The 21454-nt window shown below is 39.7% G+C and overlaps 2 protein-coding genes across 2 annotated transcripts in view; one reads left to right on the top strand and one right to left on the bottom strand.

Moving 5' to 3' along the window:
• The window catches only part of LAMB1 (laminin subunit beta 1), a 43381-nt gene extending 38410 nt beyond the window's left edge, over positions 1 to 4971 (top strand). The window contains exons 28-33 of the mRNA XM_030447346.1: positions 40 to 184; positions 903 to 1110; positions 1320 to 1461; positions 2207 to 2383; positions 3591 to 3750; positions 4530 to 4971. Of these exons, the coding sequence (XP_030303206.1) occupies positions 40 to 184; positions 903 to 1110; positions 1320 to 1461; positions 2207 to 2383; positions 3591 to 3750; positions 4530 to 4666 (969 nt within the window). The 3' untranslated portion in view covers positions 4667 to 4971. The remainder of the gene's footprint in view (positions 1 to 39; positions 185 to 902; positions 1111 to 1319; positions 1462 to 2206; positions 2384 to 3590; positions 3751 to 4529) is intronic.
• Positions 4972 to 6971: 2000 nt separating this feature from the next.
• On the bottom strand, positions 6972 to 21111 carry DLD (dihydrolipoamide dehydrogenase). The gene is made up of 14 exons (XM_030445570.1): positions 20984 to 21111; positions 19961 to 20036; positions 18942 to 19021; positions 16719 to 16787; positions 14708 to 14777; positions 14280 to 14380; positions 13802 to 13945; positions 13541 to 13642; positions 12077 to 12267; positions 10664 to 10834; positions 10060 to 10249; positions 9537 to 9674; positions 8080 to 8169; positions 6972 to 7974 (listed from the first exon to the last, which is right to left on the bottom strand). The coding sequence occupies exons 1-14, from the start codon at positions 21020 to 21022 to the stop codon at positions 7909 to 7911; spliced, it is 1527 nt and encodes a 508-aa protein (XP_030301430.1). The 5' UTR covers positions 21023 to 21111; the 3' UTR covers positions 6972 to 7908.
• Between the last annotated feature and the right edge of the window lie 343 nt (positions 21112 to 21454).

The raw sequence follows: 21454 nt of genomic DNA, 5'->3' as shown, positions 1-21454 counted from the left end.
GCAAATATGTAGTCAAGCCTTTCATTCCCCTCTTTTTAGGTTTCTGAGGCAAAACAGAGAGCTGATGAAGCAAAACAAAATGCACAAGAAGTTTTGTTGAAAACCAATGCTACAAAAGAACAAGTGGACAGAAGCAATGAAGACCTGAGAAATCTTATTAAACAGATTAGAGACTTCCTAATGCGTAAAAACCTTACATTTACCTTGTATTCTAATTCTAGGTTTGTGAAAACTATCCTTAGCTCTGAATCATCCTCTAAGGGGTGATGTGATAGTTGTGTTGAGTGTGCCCCCTGCCCCACCTTTCAGACAGACAACTGGAAAGTGACATGCTGTTGCCTCCACCTCAGCTGAGGCTGTTGTACTGCTGTAGCTTGTGTGTTCATAAGCTTGGGCTATTGAAACAAAGTACTATTAAAGGGAAGGGAAGTCAGAAATTTTATCTCTGTAAGAAAGTAGGTAAAGGTTAAATGAGAGCCTTGTTCTCTAACGAGCAGCAGCTTGGCCAACCCATTCCTTCCCTGTTTGCACAAGGCTGAGTGTACTGTTAGCATAAATATGTTTATAGGCAGCTGTTGGCTTCGTTTTCTGTGGGCTCATGTCTTCCCCCCACAGCCCCAGCATGGTATAACTAATCACCAAGATCTTCAAATGGCTTCCAAGAGAGTTATGACAGCAGGGCCTTTTTGCCTGCTGGACCTCTGCTGTGGGGAAGTTTCACCCTCAAGAAGCAGTTTTAACACCTTCATTGGTGGAGGAAGTTTTCCCATAAAAAATGGGAACTTAAGTAGTTCCCATAGAAAATGGGAACTACTTAAGGGAACAGCTGGACAAGAATTTGAGTACTGAAACTTGACAGTAGGAAGGTTTTTCTTACACCTTTGTCATTTGTGTTCATCTAGAAGATAGTGCTGACCTGGATAGCATTGAAGCAGTGGCTAATGAAGTGCTGAACATGGAGATGCCAAGTACTCCCCAGCAGCTGCAAGCCCTGACAGAAGATATTCGTGAGCGTGTCGAAAGCCTTTCTGATGTTGAGGTCATTCTGCAGCAGAGTGCCGGAGACATTGCCAGAGCAGAAATGCTACTGGAGGAAGCTAAAAAAGCAAGGTGCGCAGCTATGCTCTGTACTGGAGCTCTTCTCCATCACAAGACTCTCATTGTATTCATTGCATTGGAAAATGCAGTTTAACTTCCCTGATACAGATTCTCAATCCTTCACACCAAGGGGCAAAAATGGCCCTTAGCAGTGTGTTAATGCATCTTTTTCCAGTTCCAAATAAAAGCATTTTTAGCATTAACATAATTTTTCTCCACAGCAAAGGTGCAACAGATGTTAAAGTGACTGCAGACATGGTGAAGGCAGCACTGGAAGAAGCTGAAAAAGCTCAAAATGCAGCTGAAAAAGCCATCAAACAAGCTGATGAAGATATTAAAGGAACTCAAGACCTGCTTACCTCAGTGAGTTCTTTATGCATGTTTTTTAAGATACAGAACCAGCACCAAATTTGATATTTAGAAACTGATGTAAGCCTGTCTGGTGGAGAGCCTTGGGTACTGCAAATCAAAGACTGCACTTAATCTAAACCATTCTTGCCTTCAGATAAATTGTTTCACAGAATCATATGGGCTGGAAAGGACCTCTGAGATCATCAAGTCCAACCCATAATCCACTACCACTGTGAAGGTCACTGGAAGGTCACAGCTGTCACCACATTGGTTGTGTATTGACATAGCTGTGCTGTCAGTCAGCTACCATTGCAGCTGGAGACTTTAAAAGTGGCACTTGCTGTAGTCTTGTCAGATCACACATTTTCAGACTTCCATCTTACAGTCCTCATGAGACCATAGTGCTACCTGTACCTGTGAAGCTTGGCCAGCTTAGAAGATACATAGGTTCTCAAGTCTGTTATTAAATGATGGAGTCAAACATCAAACTTGAGTTTTGTCTGTGGATTAGGTAACTCTTGCATGTGTAATACAATCAGGTTTTTTTTAACTATGTTCCTTAATGCTTTTCCAGCCCTTTATGTATCCCATCCTCAAGGAGTGGGCTCTTTCATCCTGAGAGCAATTGGCCATTTGCACTAAAACTTTTTTATATCAGAGCTATAGATGTTAGCTAATTAGTTGATCAGGGCTTACCCAGAAAGCTTACTCTTACATTCTGTCTTCTGAAAATGCAACTGTTGTCCCTCTTTGTTAGATTGAATCTGAAAATGCAGCATCTGAAGAAACACTGAACAACGCCACTTTACGGCTGTTTGAGCTAGAGAAGAGTGTTGAAGACCTTAAGCAGAAGGCTGCTACAAATTCAGAAAATGTGGGCCACCTAGAAGAAAGAATTGTTATTGCAAAACAAAATGCTGAAGAAGTTAAAAAGGTAAGAAGCTCAGGAGAGGTGCTAAGGGAAAGCCAGTAAAACAAACTGTCACCCCACATTTGGCTAAAGGAATGCTAGTGAGCACATGTTCTCTCATTTATTGGTCTGGTACTGGGGACAAAAAGAAAAACCCATCACTTAATGCACCTACCAAAGACAGCTGGTTTACTTTATTTTCTCTATATCTGGTACCCAAGTAAGTATTTGGAAGTTTCCAGGTTCTAAAATAGCTGCAGGAAGTCTGTCATGCTGTCACACTGTCAGCCTCTCATAGGTATGTTTCTGTCCCTTTATTATCTGCCAGAGGAGATGGTGTACTTTTCCCCTCTCCACAGAGTATTCATGGTTCTACAATATGTGGAAGACCAACATCCCAGAATATGGCATATACAGAATCAAGCTACCTCAATATAAAACCAGTGTAATATCTAGGTTTCAGGGGTACAAAGTTTGTTCTGTGACCTCATGGCATTGCTCCTAGTGTCTGCTTACACATTTCATAATAGCAAAAAAATTCTCATTAACAGAACAATTGAAAAGTCTGCCAAAGGAAGTGTCATTGCTTGATCTGCTGCCTATAGTTAGCCCATTGGCCTTCAAAGAGGCAATTTTCTGCCAGAAGAGATGTATTATCCATCAAATCAATTATGTCCAAACACTAAGTAGTATTTCAGGTGTTTTTCAAGTAATCACAAGAGACTTCTGGTGCTGCTGCAGCTTGTTAGCTTATGGGTTGAATTCTGTTGGGTCACCAGACTTCTTAATATCAGCCTTCCAAAGAAAAGCACAGCTGAGAATCCATTTCAGCTTCTCCACCACCTTCCCCTATGCAAACCAGGCAGCTGCTCTGGCTGCAGAGCACCAAGTCTGTTCCTTCCCAAACGCTGCATTCAACCAGAAGCAGTGGCCATTCCTTACCATACAGGGGCCACGGCTTCCATGAGTTACTGAATCCCCTAAATCCATGCCAACTGTTGGTATTATAGCCATAAAACACCCACAGATCTGCAAAAGGGCAATTCATAAGTCTTCAGCTCAACTCTTAAAGTCTAAACTATTAAGTAGGAAATACCCCAATGCCGTTTCTGCTTTTGTTAGCTAACAGTGTAGGCTTTCCTCACCTCACAATCTGAGTAGTAAAGATTGCAACTCCTGCTGCATTGTCTTTTGAGTGAGCTCCATCTTGTGCCTCGATCTGGAACAACAGGTCCTCAATACTGAGCTGAACGACAAGTATAAAACCGTGGAAGATCTCATAGCCAAGAAGACAGAAGAGTCAGCTGATGCTAGGAGGAAAGCTGGCATGCTGCAAGATGAAGCTAAAGCCTTGTTGGCTCAAGCAAATAGCAAACTCCAGCTACTCAAAGGTAAGGCCATTAGGAAGAGGTGAATTTCATCTTGGAATACAAAGCAATGTCATGCTGTTAAATTGACTACTTAGCAGCAGCAGGGAAAAAACTGCAGCTAATACATTGCTACTGAGGTATGATCTGCTTTCGTTATTCTTACGGACATGACATAGTGTTTTGAATAAAAGATTTCTATAAAAAAGCTGAAACTTACAGTAAGACACAAATTTCTGGTATAGCACCTGCTCCAAGAACCACTACAGGGAAGGAATGTAGCTACCATGCTACAAGGACAAGGACCAGCACATTCAGGCAAGACCCCCATCTTCAAACAGTATTCCCACCACCCCACCCTGGAAAGCTATTAAAACAAAAGTAATCAGGATATGTCAGTTCTAGTTTACACATTAATTTAACATTTCCTATGGCCAATTAAAGTTGATTGAAACAGGAGGAGGCAACTTAGCTTCCTCCCTGGTAACTATGGACAAGTTTTCCTTCTGTTTTTGCCAGGCCAGGAACTCATTCTTCCCCTTAGCTGGTCCTGCAGTTACAGCGACTCACTGATCAGTCTTAAGCATCATAAGCCAAAACACTTCACTGTTCTGTAAGAGCCACCATGCAGCAGAGAATGACAATTACTTTCAGCATGAATCAAAGTACACTCCTGGAATTTTCCTAACAAGATCCTCTTCCGCCATGATACTGAATAGTAGTTTAGCCCCAACAATAATGATTTACATTTTACTGCTTTAAACCACCCCTAATTAAACTTTTTTCTCTTCCTTTGCTGACAGACTTGGAAAATACATATGAAAACAATCAAAAAGTTCTGGAAGACAAAGCCAAGCAGTTGGTGGAGCTGGAAGAGACAGTTCGCTCCCTCTTACAGACAATCAGCCAGAAGGTTGCTGTTTATAGCACCTGCTTATAATGGGAGCAGGAAATGCTTGCATTCAGGAGGGTTTTTACAAGTATTACACTAGTTCTTTTTGACATTACACTAAGACCTGATTAAGTGAACAGGTTTTATACTGACTTTCAAGTCACAGAACCAAAGACAAGTAATTTTTTGATGTTGAAAATAAACAGTACTTTTGTATCACTGTATGTACCTAGTATGACTCTTTAAGTTCCTTCGTATTTTTGGTAGCTGAAATAGTAAATCAATTTATCCTTTAGTAAGTCTTGTTTTTAAACTGGTTAGAGGTCTAATAAAATCTTGGTGTCAAATACATATTTCTAAATAAGGGCTGCAATTCCTACAAAATACAGGATGATCACTCAGAACAAAATAACAAGTGATGGAAGAAATACCATCCTTGTGTGGTATTTCCGCCTAGCACTTACACCATAGTACTCAAAAAGGTTTATTTACCCTGTGCATGGTATCCATTCAGGCTTAATGCCTAATTTCACATCGCCAATTATGAAACACTTGATATGTAAAGTGGAAACAGAGGCTGGAACCAAAGGGGTGAGTGTGGTTCACATTTCAAGCACCAAATTCATGTGATCAACCAAACCTCTCAGGAAAAGGAACTACAAAAGATCACAGAGCACTTACGTGTGAATCAGTTAAGGAGCTTTGTACAGATGTTGCTGCTCTCTAAGCACAGTTTGCCCTTAATGAAACACAAATCAGACTTTTTTCAAAGTGCAATGGTAACATCCAGTTCACTGTACTCAGTTCAAGGTCATACAGAGCACTGCACCTTCAGACAACTGCACTTCATTGCACAAATCAGTTTGCTACCTTCATGAGCTAACAAATTTGAATCCAAAACTGCAACAAGTGTTTACACCTCCAGACTGCTAACTCTGACCTCAGGAATGTATCTGTGTATGTACTTTGATCAGCACCTTCTCCAGCCTTGACTAACCTCAGCAAAAAGAAAGTCAGGACAACTACATCAGAACGTGTCACCACCTAAGCAAACTGACTGCTTCAATAAATAACTACCCTTAAGCTCCACAGTTTACAAATCCTAGAGGAAAATGTCCATGGCAGGAACTGATTAACATACCAGTGACACAGATCTTTCGCTGCCAGTGTACTTAGCAGCTCCTACAAATACAGCCTGCAAACTTTGCAACATTCAGACTTGGTTGCTCTCAGACCATGGGCAGGTGGCTCAGTAGCTCATCTTGCTTTTACCTTCACAAATACTCTGTACACTTAACTACAACAGGAACGGCAGCGAGAGAACTAATGACACAGTAAGTGTCTTAAGGCCTTAAATTGTATTTTCAGCTGTCTGGGGCACTATAGTCTCCAGTATAATTTTAGCAGTATTCTCAATTAAAGTTTCCCTGACTTTCCAAACATATTTAACATGAACAAGGTGAGGAATGAGAATTTTTAACTGATGAATCTCAAGGCCGAACCGCAGTGAGACTGCCACAAGTACTGAGGGAAGTCAGGGAGTAGACACAAAGGTGTTTTTGCAAGAGCAGAGCTTCTAGGAAGAACTTGCAAATTACCACATGAACACTTAACAGCATTTACCTAAAGCAGGGAGAAGTGATAACAAAATGTCTAGCTCTATATGAACAATCAAGTTTTTCTTTCCTCACTGTTACCTCACTTTTGCTTTCCCCTCAGCAACTTCCTAACACCTGGAAACAGATACATATTAATTCATGGATATGCTGCATCATCTCAAAAGCTGGTGATAACTAGTGAGCTGTCATGGTTTAACCACAGTTATACTGAAAACAGGACTTAAAAAAAAACAAACCCAAAAAACCCAAAGCCAACCAACCAACAAAACAAAAAAGAGCATCACTGATGGATGTTGATTAACTGATATGGTAATAAAATGGTAAGGCTGGCATGTATTCCCATCACTCAGTATGGATCCCGTATCAATTCTTAGTAAGAAATTCTAAAAAAGGCAGAAGGATACAACCATCTTGTCTATACACAAAACCAAGTAGTTTTTGCAGCATTTTCTGAAAGCACATCTCATCCATCATGCCACTGACATAATAAAAAGACACAATACATGCAGGTATTAAGGCTATCTTCAAGGCAAAAGAGCACAGGAAAAAAAAAAAAAAGGCAGCCAGCAAAATAAAACTTAAAAATGAGCTACTGGAATTGGGCACATTCCCTGTGCACATCAGGGATCTTGCAAAGATGCCACATGTTTGTGAGTTTTGTCACGTAACCAACAATCTAGGCACTAAAAGGAGTAACAGGACCCATCAGCAAACAAAACCCAAGACAACCCTCTAGTCATGTTAAATATTTATTAAGCTCTCTTGTTACAGAATGGACACAAAGAGAGCGCTAAATAGAAAACAGAGTAAGTATGTCTTAACTGTGGAGAGCTGACACTGCAGCCCTGGTGTATGGAGGTGCAGAATAACCCTCATGCCATAGCACTTAACAGCAAGCCCTGCTTCACTACTCAAGTTTTAGAGTTTCAAGTTTAAGATAGTTGGACAATGAAAGCTTCAAAACATGAAAAGATTAAGTAGCATTAAGATTAACTTTTCTTCAATCTTTCATTTCTTCATAAGCACTTGATTTTTGCCTTGACAAGTTTTCAATGTGAAAACATCATGTGTGGAGAATCACACACAACACAAAGTAATTTTCTCTTTTAAAAGTCAATAGAGCTTTAATTGAAATATCTGAGCCCCTCCTCTCCCCAAATCCTAACACTACTAGGTCAAAACAAATTTTGGTACTTGTATGTAAGAAACAGGTTAAATATCAAGTTAATCCTTCCAGAAGGAAACACATTTTGTGCGGAAGTGACAGTGGCATTTGAAGTGCCAGCAGCATTACAAGTGCCAGCATTCAACGGGTTTAGTCTATCACTACTTCAAATACGAAAACACCAGGTATGCTGGACACTTACACAGAGTTTTGACCAGCACACCTGATAATCCCATGCTGTAGCAAGATGTTTGGTTTTCAAGAGAAGTCCTGTCAGGCTGTTTTTCTGCAACATTCACCATGTAAATAAATGATATTTTAAGTATTTAATTTACAGAGACTGGATAATTCCACTTGTTTCAAACCCTACTTATTTAAATACTTGATGTTTACATTGAAGAGATTCAATTAATTCAGTCCTAAAATCATCAGCCTCTGCCTTCCTTAAGGGCCCACAGTCCATTTTCAGAGATGTACCATACATGTAGAAGATCTGCTCTTGTACTTTAGAAGTTGATAGCTTTGCCAAAAGATGCTGCTAGGTTTGCTTCCCTGAAGGCTTCTGACACTGTCTGTAGAGAGCAAACACAAAAAAGTACAAGTCATTAATATTTACATGTAATTACATCATGTCTGTGTAACCCTGGTGTTCAACAGTCTGTTTAGAAAAAACTTACTGGATGGGCATGGCAGACTCTGGCTACATCTTCACATGAGGCTCCATATTCCATAGCAAGGGCAGCTTCATTAACCATTTCACCAGCACCCTGTAATTTAATGTTATCTGTAATTAGCACAAACCTTTATGCAGTTGTCCAGGTTCTTCTGAGGTGCTAACAGCTTGTAAGTACACATTTTTCCCCAAATGAAAACAAGATTAGAAAGCTTGAAGCTACCAGCACTTCAGCTGTGTTCTAATGTCACTCACAGGTCCTTATCTCTTTGGTGACTGCTCAAGCCTAATGCAAGTCTAGAGATACTTCTCAGTAACAGTACCAGTTTTCTCATTACCAAGTGCTGTGCAAAATTTGGGCATTTTTCCACCACAAGATACTGATCACATCATGCACAAATTCTGATCAAAGCTCCTGTACATTATCACTGCTGAAAACAGACCCAAAACTTCAGTGCCATTCTGGAAAGCTAAGTAGCTTTCCAGTAGTATCTAGATAAATGGAACTCCAAATAAACCAGGGAACCTTTCCTTGAGGAGTTGAAAATAAACAGTGAAATCCGTTACATTTTCAGCATTCAGATCTTTAATTTTAAGGTTTAATGAAGAAAATTACTGTCTCACAATGATGCCATAGGCTGTGTTTCCTCTAAGGAGTAGATTTTTAGGTGACTGGCATTGTGAGAGAAAATAACCAGCATAAGGCCTTATACCCATCACAAATTATGGGGATTGGATGAAGAAAGAAAAAGCCTATCCACCAGTGCTGACAATGTAACCTGTTCACAGGAATACAATTTATTTTCCGAGAAAATGGAGAGTAGTTTTAGTGTTTCTTTTTTAAAAAGCTGTGTTTCTGTGTACATCCTCAGAAAATAAAAAGATTATTTAAAACTAATAAATGCAAAACAGAGATTAGGATCTAACTTTGGACTGTGCAGGACAGTGGGAAGTGATACTTTTTCAAAATATAATTCTCACTTTTAATATTTACATATTATTTTTAATTGAAGTTCCATAACTTGAAGATTTAGTGACTGTGGAATAAGGTTACTAACTTTGCTCAAATCTGAAATTCACAGGGGGACAGGGAAGAAAGTATCACTGAAAAGGCTGCAGAAGTCTGTTCAGCTCCCTCAGCTTCCAGAAACTGAGTTAAGAATTTTTGTTTTTCATAAAAATTAATTTAAAAAAAACAAACCCAAACAAAAAACAGAGAGAAAACAATTAACTCCAGCAATTGCTAGGAAAGCCCAAATGCTGAGTCTAAAAGCAGCTAACAGAAAAGAGGGAGGAGGGCAGAGCTACAGAAGAGAACAGTAAATAAAAGTGACTATGGTAGACTCAAACCCTCCTTTTTACAAGCACTTCTCTTAACTTGGCAACTGCTTTGCAACTCTGCAATGCTAAATTAAATAACCCTTACAAGGCCAAGACAGCAGCACAATTTACAATACTTACAGGGCCTAAAATGTGAGCACCCAACATCCTGTCTGTTGATTTTTGACTAAGGATCTTCACCATGCCATCTGTGTCAGCATTTGTCTTTGCTCTGCTGTTTGCCGCAAATGGAAATTTCCCAATTTTGTATTCTACACCCTACAAAATAGATGTGTTCCTGAGTTAATGACCAACAAGAACAATGTAACAATACAGGCAATTTGCTGAATAGGAAACCTGAAGTGATACAAAAATAAAAGCCAGGCAAGACACATGCGGAACAATGCATGAGAACAAAAACCAAATGGGGTACAAAGGTGTTATTAAAAAAAATTAAGCAAATGTACAATACAGAGAGAGATACATCAGAGAACATAAAGAGGACTGTATTCCTTGGGAAAGTGGCATACAGGAGAGAATCATCCAATACAGTAAGTTCAGATGCAGAAATTCTCCTATAAAAAGTAGCTAGATAAAGTACTAGGCAATGAAACCTCACTCAAGGTGGAAAAACAGTTTTGTCTGAGAGGAACACAAACAGTACCTCCTCTTTCAACTGTTCTTCTGATTTGCCAACCCAGGCCACTTCAGGGTGAGTGTAAATCACAGAGGGTACACAGTTGTAGTCGATGTGCACAGCTCCCCCAGCCATCCCTTCCACACAGAGAATGCCTTCATCCTCAGCTTTGTGGGCCAGCATAGGTCCAGCAACTACATCACCAATAGCATAGATGCTATCAGACCAATGAAACAGAATAAGACACTGTTTAAAAATATCCTAGCACACCTGGGCTACCTTCTATAGTAGTCAGTTTGAAACATGTTATTGAATACTCTAATCAAAACAGAATAAAACACTGTATTTTGTATTCAAAAGAAATACAAAGTATAAAAGAGCAGCTTCCATAGAATGACCACACTTCAAGAAGTATTGGTGGCATTAAATTAGTGACAGGATTTTAAATTATATCACTCTTCAAAGGTTGACTAAAATTCCTTAGTTCCTGAAATAAAGAGAAATCTTGAGTTTTCCCTTCAGAAAAGAGAGCTGCATTCTACAATTAAAACAACAAAGAGCTTTTATAGGTTAAACTTTTAAAAATAATAGCTCTGCTTTTAAAATTAAAAAAAAACGTTGGCTTACTTACTTTGGAATTTTGGTTTGGAACCTGTTATTGACTGGGATTCTCCCCTTCTTATCAAGTTCAATTCCCATCTCCTCAAGACCCAGATTTTTTGTGAAAGGGCGTCTGCCGATGCAAACCAGGAGCACATCACAAGTTATTACTTCTGCCTTGCCACCAGCAGCAGCTTCAAGACTATAGAAAAATAAACAGCAAAAACAAAGCTGTTAACTTTCAGTATTGTATTTCTCTAACTAGTAACTAATATCATGATCCAGATGGTGACCTACTGTCTGGATCTGGCATCCAAAATACTACAATTCAGCCTGCCCCACACTTCTTCCTTTCAAGAGTTGAGAGTAGAAGAGGGAGGAAGGGACAAAAACCCTCAGATACAGACCTTCAGGGAACATGCCCACTAGCAAGAAGCATGGCCTGGTAGCATCAAATCTGTACAGCAAAATCACTGGTGCTGACTACAACATCCAAACCATATACCTCTTGGAGAGGGTAGGGCCATGCGTTCTGAGCAAGCTTTCTTCTGGCCCAAGAACAAAACACCTGTTAGCAGCTGCCCTGCATCAGCTGTACCCCTCAAGTAGATCTTTGTGTTTGACTGCACCAAGAACAAGTTCAGTTCATGAGAACCAAAGCATAGGAAGTGAAGTAGTAAGTGTTTCAAAACCACACTCCTGCACCAAAATGAAACTCTAAATGTAGTAACAGACTACATGAGATCCAACCAGCATCAGCATGAGATGTAAAGAAGCCCAAATGTAGGAGTTTTACAGCAGTGGAGGACAGACTATCCAAATGTATGGTGACAGAACAAATACAAGTCATCACATGAAGATTCCAGTGAAAAGCACATTTAGGCTTAGTGCTGTTAAGTAACATGAAGTATTTTCTTAAAACTCTAACTTTAGTTGTTTCTGCATAGACAACACATCAAGAATAAGCACTGTATATGTATATATGCTTTTACAAAGCTAATTTGCTTTATATGTTTCTGTATTGGCTTATTTTGAGACAAGATAAGGTATGGACAAAACAGCCCTTTCAGTAAGCAGCCAAGAATTAATGGCTTGAAAATTACTGTATGAACAATTGTGTTTACATTAACTATAACAGAAGAAAACACATTCCCTGAAAAATAAAGTTACTGCTATCTCACTGTAAAAACACTGTATTAAATTAGCATGACTTCAACTCCAAGTCAATAGAACCTCTCCTGTCTCAGCAATCTAGGACACAAAATTCTGAGCTCTGTAAGTCACAATTCAGGATAAAAATTCAGTTTCACTAAAGAACTAAGTTTTATCTTAAATCCATTTTTCTGGTTTAAAAAAATACCAGACTGCATTTTAAAATAGGTTTGATGGTTTGGGAGGAAGAACATACATATGGCATTCCTTTAGTTTTATGTCAAGCACTTACGCTACATCAATTTTTCCATCTGGTTTTTTGGTAGCACCAGTAACTTTGGTGTTCAGTTTAAACTTAAATCCCTGTTTCTGAAGAATACGTTGGAAGTTTTTAGAGATCTCCATGTCAATTCCCATTCCACCAACATGGCCCATGAACTCAACAGCTGTCACATCTGCACCGAGGCGCTGCCAAACTGAGCCCTGCAGTCACAACAATATAGATAAAGAGTTTTTGAAAAAAAGCCTTCAGATTTCTTTGATACTTACCAAATACTTTATCACAGACTATAAAGTTTTCAAACACAGGACAACACATAACAGCCAACCTATCACTTTTTACAAGTGTTAGCATAGAATAAAGCAAGCCCCATTTACTCCAGCATTTCCATAAAAATATTGACTTATCACTGCTTGTCTGCATACCCAAAACTTGAATGACTGAATTTGCAGAATTCAGCTTTTAAAAAAATAGCTAACTATATAATTAAGTATAAATTAGGTATGTTTCAGGCTACAGGTATAGAAAAATTAAAAATAAAAGAATCTGAATGTAGCTCAGAAAAACCAAAGAAAATTTCAGACTACAGGTATAGAAAAATTAAAAATAAAAGAATCTGAATGTAGCTCAGAAAAACCAAAGAAAATGGTTTGTGATGTTCTAACACAAATTAATCTAATACAAATTAAATCAAAACAATATGGTGTTAAGGAAATGTTATGCAAAATGGAACCACTGCTGCTTCCATATGTTTTTATAACCATAACCACTATCATCAGCTTCACCAAAAAAACTCATATACACCCTGTTTACCTGCAGTTGCCTACATCCATTCAACACAGTATTTCACTTTGCTTACTCTTTCCCTGCTGGTCAGTAGATGCACAGATTTTCAAGCAGTTGCAAGATGAGCAAATATGCATTATTTTTGCATTTTACATTATTTTTGAACCATGTAGCTATGAGGCAAAAGGACTCAGAAAAAGATGAACTACAAAGTCTCCAGTCCTTTGGCTGTTACACAGAATGAGTACAATAGTATCACATAAACATTTCTTGGTAATAAATGCTATCCACCTGAATTTATCCTGGCTTAAAATAAATTTCCCTTTAAAAAAAATCCAAACAAACAAACAAACAAGACCCAGAGAGTTCATTCATCTATACATAAAACTTCAGTGAAAAGTAACACAGACACACACCTCAAATGAACCCAGCCCTGTATGTCAGGTGCTCTATGTTCCTCTCTCATTTCTCTCTCTAGCTAACCAGCTGCAGGAGCACTGATCCTGCAACCACTACTCCCAGCTTTTCTGGTGGAGAATGGAGCTGGCAGCCTGGGAAGTCCAAACTGTTTCATTACAACTGACTCAACCAAACTCCTGTTAAATCACAGCAGCACAATCTAATATAACAAAAAAGTAACATCCCGTTCCTTTATAAATGAAAGACCAAGTGATTTAAATATCCTCTCACCAGTTCCACACCAATGACTCCTGCACCAATGACAACCATCTTCTCAGGAACTTTTTTCAGTGACAGTGCACCAGTGGATGACACAATACTATCTTCATCAATCTATTGACAAAGAAATCCACAAAGGGAGGTTTACAATCTCTCATACATGACATATAAAACATTCAGAAGGTGAAGTAAAATTAGATGTAAAAAACTATTACTCATTAAATTATGTGGATATAACAAACTGAAAGCACCACTAAGGTTTCAAATACATACAGTAATTCCAGGGAAGGGAGCAACTTCTGAGCCCGTAGCTATAAGTATGTTCTTTGTATTTATAACTTGTGTGCTGCCATCTTCTTTGGTTGCAGTGACTTGGTTTTTGCCAGTTATTTTTCCAAACCCAGATACATGTACAACCTTCAGTAATCAGAACACAGAAAATTCATATTCAAATCACTTAAGTAAATTATAGTACATTTAATCTGACTCCCACTAATGCTTCAGAGAACCTGCTAACATGTAACTTTACATCACCATGTGGTACATAACACAAAGTAATTGTATTCTATTCTTTTAAGCAGATTAAGAATGAACTGTTCCATTTTAAAACTTCCTAGAAAAGAACCATTCAAATTCTGCCCTTGCCAAGTCAGTCACTTGAATTCAAGTCATGCGGGAAGAATATGAAAATGTAAAAAGCAAGAAATTAAGAAAAAAAAATGGATATACCTAGTATATAATCCAAACTAACCTTGTTTTGTTTAAATAAATGAGCAATTCCACCTGTCAATGCCTTCACTGCACCTCTCTTCTGCTCCATCATCTTCTCTAGATTTAAACGAATTCCTGTAACTAAGGTTAAAAAAGCTTGTCAAGCATTCCAGTGTTTTTATTTAAAGGAGTTACTCTTAACACAATTACCTCTGACACAGCAAAGTTAGTCAAAAGGCCCTACTAAAAGCTAACCATTGTATTCAAAAAGTGCTATATGAAAAAGCAGTGTTACAATGCTCAAACACAACTTGTCTATCCATGATTCAAGCAAACACATATCCCTAGCACTCCAACTGACAGATAAAGGATTAGATTTATAAATCTAAATAGTATCTGAATGATTAAGATTGCTTGTTGATGGAAACTGTTACAAGGCACTGACTGGTAGGGGCTTTTCACACTCACGTTCGATTCCTCTATTAGCAAAATCTTTTCCATGGGCCAAGTGATAGAGATGTGAGTTGTTCAGCAGGGCCTAAAATACACACACAGAAATGTGAATTGGGACACACATTCAAAGTTGAATTAATTATTTACTATACTATCAGGAAAAAATAAGCAGGTACTATTTTCTTAATAGTAAGAATGTTTTGCAGAATTCCAACACATATGTATTTTCAAAGCTATATTTCAAACACAGAAATGTGCACATTTAGTTCTATGAAGTTACCTATTTAAAAGCAGAAAATAGTTAAATTCACACCTATCTTTCCTGCTCATCTCACCAGAGAAATTGGAAATTACTTCATGGATATTAAAAAAAAAAAAAAAAGCTAGTTGGCTTAGAGCTACCTCAGGAGACTTATCACTCAGAATTAAAAGACAAAATCAGAAACTTTTTGTAATGACATCTATGATCTTGAAATGCAGAACCTCTAAAATGTATTTTCATTAGAAACAGCAACATAGAGGGATATTGGTAAGAAACATTATGCCTTTTGCTACAGTCATTCCAAAAATTAAATTATCAATATCTGTGCAAGGTCAACAGTGCAAGGTTTGCACACACTGAAACTTAAAGCAGGCACAGCAGATTGAGATACCTGACTTATACACATGTGCTTGAGTAAACCTGTCAGAATAATATAATTATCATTCTTATAATTAAGTCCTACCAACTCTCCCTTTGAAATTCATTTGCCCACTTCACGTAAGTGTCAAAACCCTAAATCTGTAAGATTCAACATTAACTAAAGACACAGTCATTGCTTAAGACTTCAGCAATTAGGAAGGAAAAAATTCCATGCCCAATATACACATACTAGCAGAGTTTCGAAGTTACACTGTGTTGATCAACATCTCATTTATGGAATTGGACTCTATATTATGTTTTTCTGTATTTTGTTACATTGTTTACTAAAATGTTTAGGAAAATGAATAAATTATTTTTAGAAAACTTGGTATTTATTCTGTATTTTCTCCTTCAATGCTAATAGCAGCTCTCTGAGCAGACGGATTAGAAACAGCAATATAGTTAGGAGGGATCTTGGTAAGAACATTATGTCTACTCCTACAGGCATCACAGACCTGGCATTTCCTGTGTCTCCCTTACCTGCTGAGGCAGACTCATTTCATCTACCATCAGTGCTGTTCTTACAATGCCCTGGCTCTGAAACTACTTAAAAATGAATCAACATCAAATATCAGGCTCTTCTGAATCTCTTGTTACCTCTCCTTTCTTCCAGAGTGTATACCTTGTACTCTCCCTTTTTTCTCCCCACAAGCACTACCAGCCCCACTCTTCAGGCCATCTTTTGGGGCTAGAGAATACTAGTTGAGCTTAGGTGAGTATTTCAAGGGCTAACCAACTAGGCTCTTTCTACTGTCAACAAAGACAGCTCTCTTCAGTGTGATGCATCCAACCAAAACCAGAAATCATGATTTTCAGAAGTACCTTTCCCTCTCTAAGGGAAACATTTATATGTCTACCTCACATTTCACATTTATATGTCTACCTCTAGTGACACAGTTCAGCATCACTTTAACACAACTACATAATCTAGGACATGCTACCACTTTATTTTGCACAGACTGATACGAGACAATCTAGAACTTCACACGGTACAAGAGGTGCAACAATCTAAAATTGTTAAGGCAGACTACAAAAGATACAACCATCTGGAACAGTAGCCATGGTTACAACACCAACCCAACATCTGAGGGAAGGATGCATCTGTATTCCTCTCTCTCATCAGGGAGGCCTCAGAGAGCAGTTTTCAGATAAAACATTTCTACTGAACAAACAAAATTTTAAACCTCTGTGTCACTTGTATTTATTTGGATCCTCATCTCTTTTGTATTACAATTTCAATTTTTATTGGAAGTACATCAATCTTGAGAAACTCCTTAACCTTCCTCCAAGTCATGCATGTATTTGTTGTTTCAAATGAAGTTATGATGAACGATGTACACTTACCTTGGATGGAATACATCCAACATTCAAACAGGTTCCACCTAATGTTTCATTTTTTTCCACACAGACAGTCTGGGGAAAAAAAAAGGAAAAGGAGGGATTTTTTAGCAATTCACTTATAGGATATCTCACAAATTGGAATCAATGACAAAGACCATGCCTTTATCAAATAAATCCTCCTCTACAAGTGCCTCATTAATTTCATTCCTAGATTTATTTTATGGCTCATATTTCCCCTCTCTCATTTTTTATTAACTTAAAAAACACAAAATGGCTCTTTGCCACAAAATTCTCTACCAGAAGAAAGTTACATTTCCCATTGCATCATTTATACAGGTTTAAATACTGTTCTACTTCAAAAATCCACAAAGTTGCCTCAATAAAATTCAACACTCAGCTCTGTGAAGGATGTTCCCCTTAAAGTTGAAAAAAGCCAAGCACCTGCAAAAAGCAGAAACGTTCATCATGCAAGGTTCCTAAAAACAATTAACCATAAAATATATGAACCAGCACAGCCTACAATTAAATGAACTTTTCCTTAAAGAAAAAAGAACAGAACAAAACCCCAAACCACAAACAACATTTCCCTCTCTAAACATGCTATCTTGCAGGATCCATTGCCATAAAGTTGTGCCAATACCTAGAGAGAAAGAAAAAATAAAGTAAAGCAAACCAAAGCAAAATAAGGTCAATACCAACAGGGATGGAAAATATTTAATATTTAATTTCCTTCTTATCAACTTGCTAACATCAAAGTGTGCAAAGGTAAAAAAATAGAACTTCTACATGGCAGAAGGCCTCAGCCTTGATTAAAACCTTTAGCACTGAGCACCTTTTTTCTCAGGTACTAACAGCTCAGTAACAACATACATCTAAAAGCAAAAGTGTTAAGACAACAAAAAAATTCACAAACCTGGATAAAGACAACATAATTATCTGCACTAGGTCAGAAACTTCTTAATGAAATACCAAACATTTGTATTTTGGTACACATTCAAAGGCTGAAAGACATCCAGAGAGACACCACTGAAACCCAGTTGTGGTAGTACTGGCCAATGAGGGACAATACTTTACAGAAAAAATATAGAATTACAGAAAAATTTGGGTTGAAGGGACTACTCTGGAGGGCATCTAGTCAAACCTCCTGCTCCAAACACAGTCAATGTTGTATCACCTGGCCCAAGGCCTTGTACAGCCAAGTTCTGAAAATATGCAAGGGTGAAGACTACCCTCTACCTGGGTGCCCATTCCAGTGCTTCACTGGAACTCCACTCATCAACAGGAGTTCCTGTCCTGACCAGCTGGTCTAATCAACCCGTTTTTGTCATGAAATCCAGATGTCACACCTTAGAAGCACCAGGACACATCAGTCAGCAGGAACATGCTGAAGACTGCTGGCATTGCCTTCTCAGATTTAAAAAAATTGAGAGGGGAACCATGTACTGCCAGGGGAGTGAGCTGGCCTCATACTAAGGTAAAAAAATGCTGCTGAAATCACATTCCTAAGTGTATTTTCCTGTAGAAAATCTGAAATGCATTACACGCATACTACTCTCACAATACTCAATTAAATGACACATCATTAATACACATCAGACAGAAACTGCCTCTTTCAAAAAATATGCAAAGACAACAGGCAGAACAACAGAGATGAAGAAAAATAAATGTAAATTAGATACTGGAATGTAATGCAAATTAGAAATACAGTAGTATTTCTACAGACATTTTCATCTGCAAAATTCTCACACAGTGTAATTCCTCTACTCACATTCAAAAAAAATATCAGCTGAATACTGTTTTTTTTCTCTTTTGAGTTCACTCTGTTCTTCAGGACAGGTTTCCAGTGGCACTGTCACTGTCTCCATTTCTCCTCCCATCCCCCTCTCCTTCGCTGGGAGAAGAATTCCTTCCTAACTTTGTTTTCCCACCTTCTCTTCCATAAGAGTATAATCCCACCTCAGTTATCACTTCCAATCAAACACAATCTTTCCTCAACAGCTTTATCAGTAGCCTAGCAGGGTTACAGACAGTAATACCTTCACATCTCCATTTCAGCTTCTGTATAATCTGGGTAATCAAGGTAAAGAAATATTACCAACATGTCAGTAACATCTGGTGACATAAGATGTGACAGAAGAATTTGTTTTTCAATACCACACAAACACATTTCAAGTTCTGGATGAATCTGTATGAACATCCTGCTGCCTAAGTGAGGTCTCATCTTACCTTAAATCCAAGCTGAGCTGCTTTGATAGCAGCAACATAACCTCCAGGACCAGAGCCAATAACGGTGACATCAGCGTCAACTGAAACAGAAAACGTTTCAGTTATTTTTGCTTCAGAAACTTAAATTTTCCTGCAGAAGTACTAGCTTATAATCTCTGAAGTAATTAATGTCTGAAAAAAAATTAAAAGCAAAGTGAATTATGTAACTGAATAAACTAATTTTAAATAACTAGATTACACCTCTGATCTGAATAAGTTTCTGGACAAAGGGAAAGACTGAATGTAGGTTTTCAGTGTGCAATAAAAACAGCTAGTCTTAAATTTTCCAGGGAAAATAATATATAACAAAATGAAGAAAATTAATTCTGTCTGATCCATCCTTCTTGCTGTAAATCCTTTAAGAATTTAATGCAAGATGTCTGGATAGTTTATTATAGCACTTTCCCAACATATCACCTATGTTTGATGTGAAAGCAAAATGCTTACTGATTATCATAAAATCAGTAAAATAAAGGAGAAAATACAGCTGAAACAGGTTATCTATGCAACCTCTATTGATTACGAACACAGCAAAAGCTATGAACTTTGTACTTAATTCAACTGTAAACACAATCTCCTTTGGAATATAACGTAAGAACAGTGTTGGTAATTAAAGTTCAACCTCTATTTATAGCTATAGCTTGAAATCAAACAAGGTAAATAAGGCACTATTTTCACTTAAGCCACAGAATCATAGAATGGTTAGGGTTGGAATGGAAAGATCATCCAGTTCCACCCCCTCTGCATGGGCAGGGACCCTTCCACTAGACCAGGCTGCTCAAGGCCTCATCCAAGCTGGCCTGGAACACCTCCAGGGAGGGGGCATCAACAACCTCCCTAGGCAACCTGTTCCAGTACCCAAAATCTACACACTGACATGGATTCCACTGATGGAAGACTAAGTCTGAGCACTGATTTGTTTTAGGGGGCTTGGGTTGTTTTGGTTTTAATTTATCCAATGGAAGTCTTCAGTTTATTACCTTGATCAGCGTAAGTCCTTTGTGACACTGCACAAACTCCCTGGAGTCCATGATGAATTCGGTCAAAATGGCTCCTCTAGAAAGGCAAAAAAACTTTAAAGTTGGAGCTTCTTCTACCCTTGAAGAAAGGTAAGCATTCAAGCACAGAAATACGCAACCAAAACAGGAACAGGACTGAAGGAGACACAGAGGGCACTGGCTGTAACCAGAGGTAGAAGCTGCTCTGCAACCTCATCCTCTTCTCATGTCATCCTCACCTCAGGCTGCCTCCAGCTACACAAACTTTCAGTTCTTCATACAGGGCTCTCAAACCACTTAATGACAGGAACTGGGCACCCACGGGAGTTCATTAACTCTTCTTGATCCATAACCATGGAACACAGGCAACATCACCTCAGAGGTGGTTCTGGCCAGACTTTTTAATTGCCATGGGATAGCACAGGGGCCGATCGCCCTGTGCCTGGAGCAGAGGATTCTCCTAAAACTATTTCTGATCCCTCAGTGTTGCCCAAAAGGCGGGAAGCGACTGAGGCTGCGGAAAACTTCCACAGCCACGGGAGCGTCTGCCTGACCGACCGGCTCCGGGGGAAGTCTCCTGCGGGCCGGGACACCCTCATCTGACACCCTCCTCTGCTCCCGGGAGGGGCAGCACCAACAGTGTCACGGCAGCGGGGACAAGACGCCGAGCCCACAGCTCCCGGGGCGGCGTGAGGCCTGCCCGGGCCCGGGCGGCACGGCGGGCACCCTGACACCTCAGCCGGGCCGAGGCTGACCCGTGCGAGGAGGGCGAAAGCAGAGGCAGAAGGGTCGGAGGGAGGGGACGGAGGGAGCCTGGGAAGCGCAGCCAAGCCCCAGGGCGCCTGCTCCGGCTTCGGCTCCGCCCGCCCTGACGCCCGCTCCCACCGAGGGGTGGGGGTGGGGGGTTGCGTGAAGAAAGCCCCGGGCCCGAGCTCCCAGGCAGGGCGCGGTTTATCTCCCCTCCCGCCCGCTCCGCGGCAGTGCCGTTCCCCGCAGGCGCCGTACCCGAGCCAGCGCACAAGAAACGCGTCCCCAGCGCTGCATCTCCGCACCCGCGCCCGCGCCCGCCGCCGCTGCCGCCGCTCCAAGGACTCCGCGGACTCGCGCAGGCGCAATGGGCCGGGGAGGAAGCGGCGGCGATGGCCGCGGGCGCCCCCTATCGGAGGCGGGTGCAGGGAACAGCGCGGTGGGGGCGGGGGCGGGGCGGCTCTTAAAGGGGCAGCGCCCGCCCCTGGGGGCTGCGGGCGGGCAGTGCTGAGGGGGCCGTGGGGTCAGGCACCCACATCTGGTGATGCGGGAGAGAATTTGGGAACAGATGGAGAAAGTACAAGTACGGCAGTCTTATGAATGAAAGCTCTTGCATCTGAGTGACAGTGAAACTTCCAACAATTCATTAATTTTTAGGTATTCAGGAAAAAAAAAGCTATTTCCTTTTTGAAAGAATTTATAGTGGCTTGGAATAATTGCTTTCAATTC

The sequence above is a fragment of the Calypte anna genome, chromosome 1 (genome assembly GCF_003957555.1).
Source record: "Calypte anna isolate BGI_N300 chromosome 1, bCalAnn1_v1.p, whole genome shotgun sequence".
NCBI classification, from domain to species: domain Eukaryota; kingdom Metazoa; phylum Chordata; class Aves; order Apodiformes; family Trochilidae; genus Calypte; species Calypte anna.
This window is presented reverse-complemented; position numbering and strand designations above follow the sequence as displayed.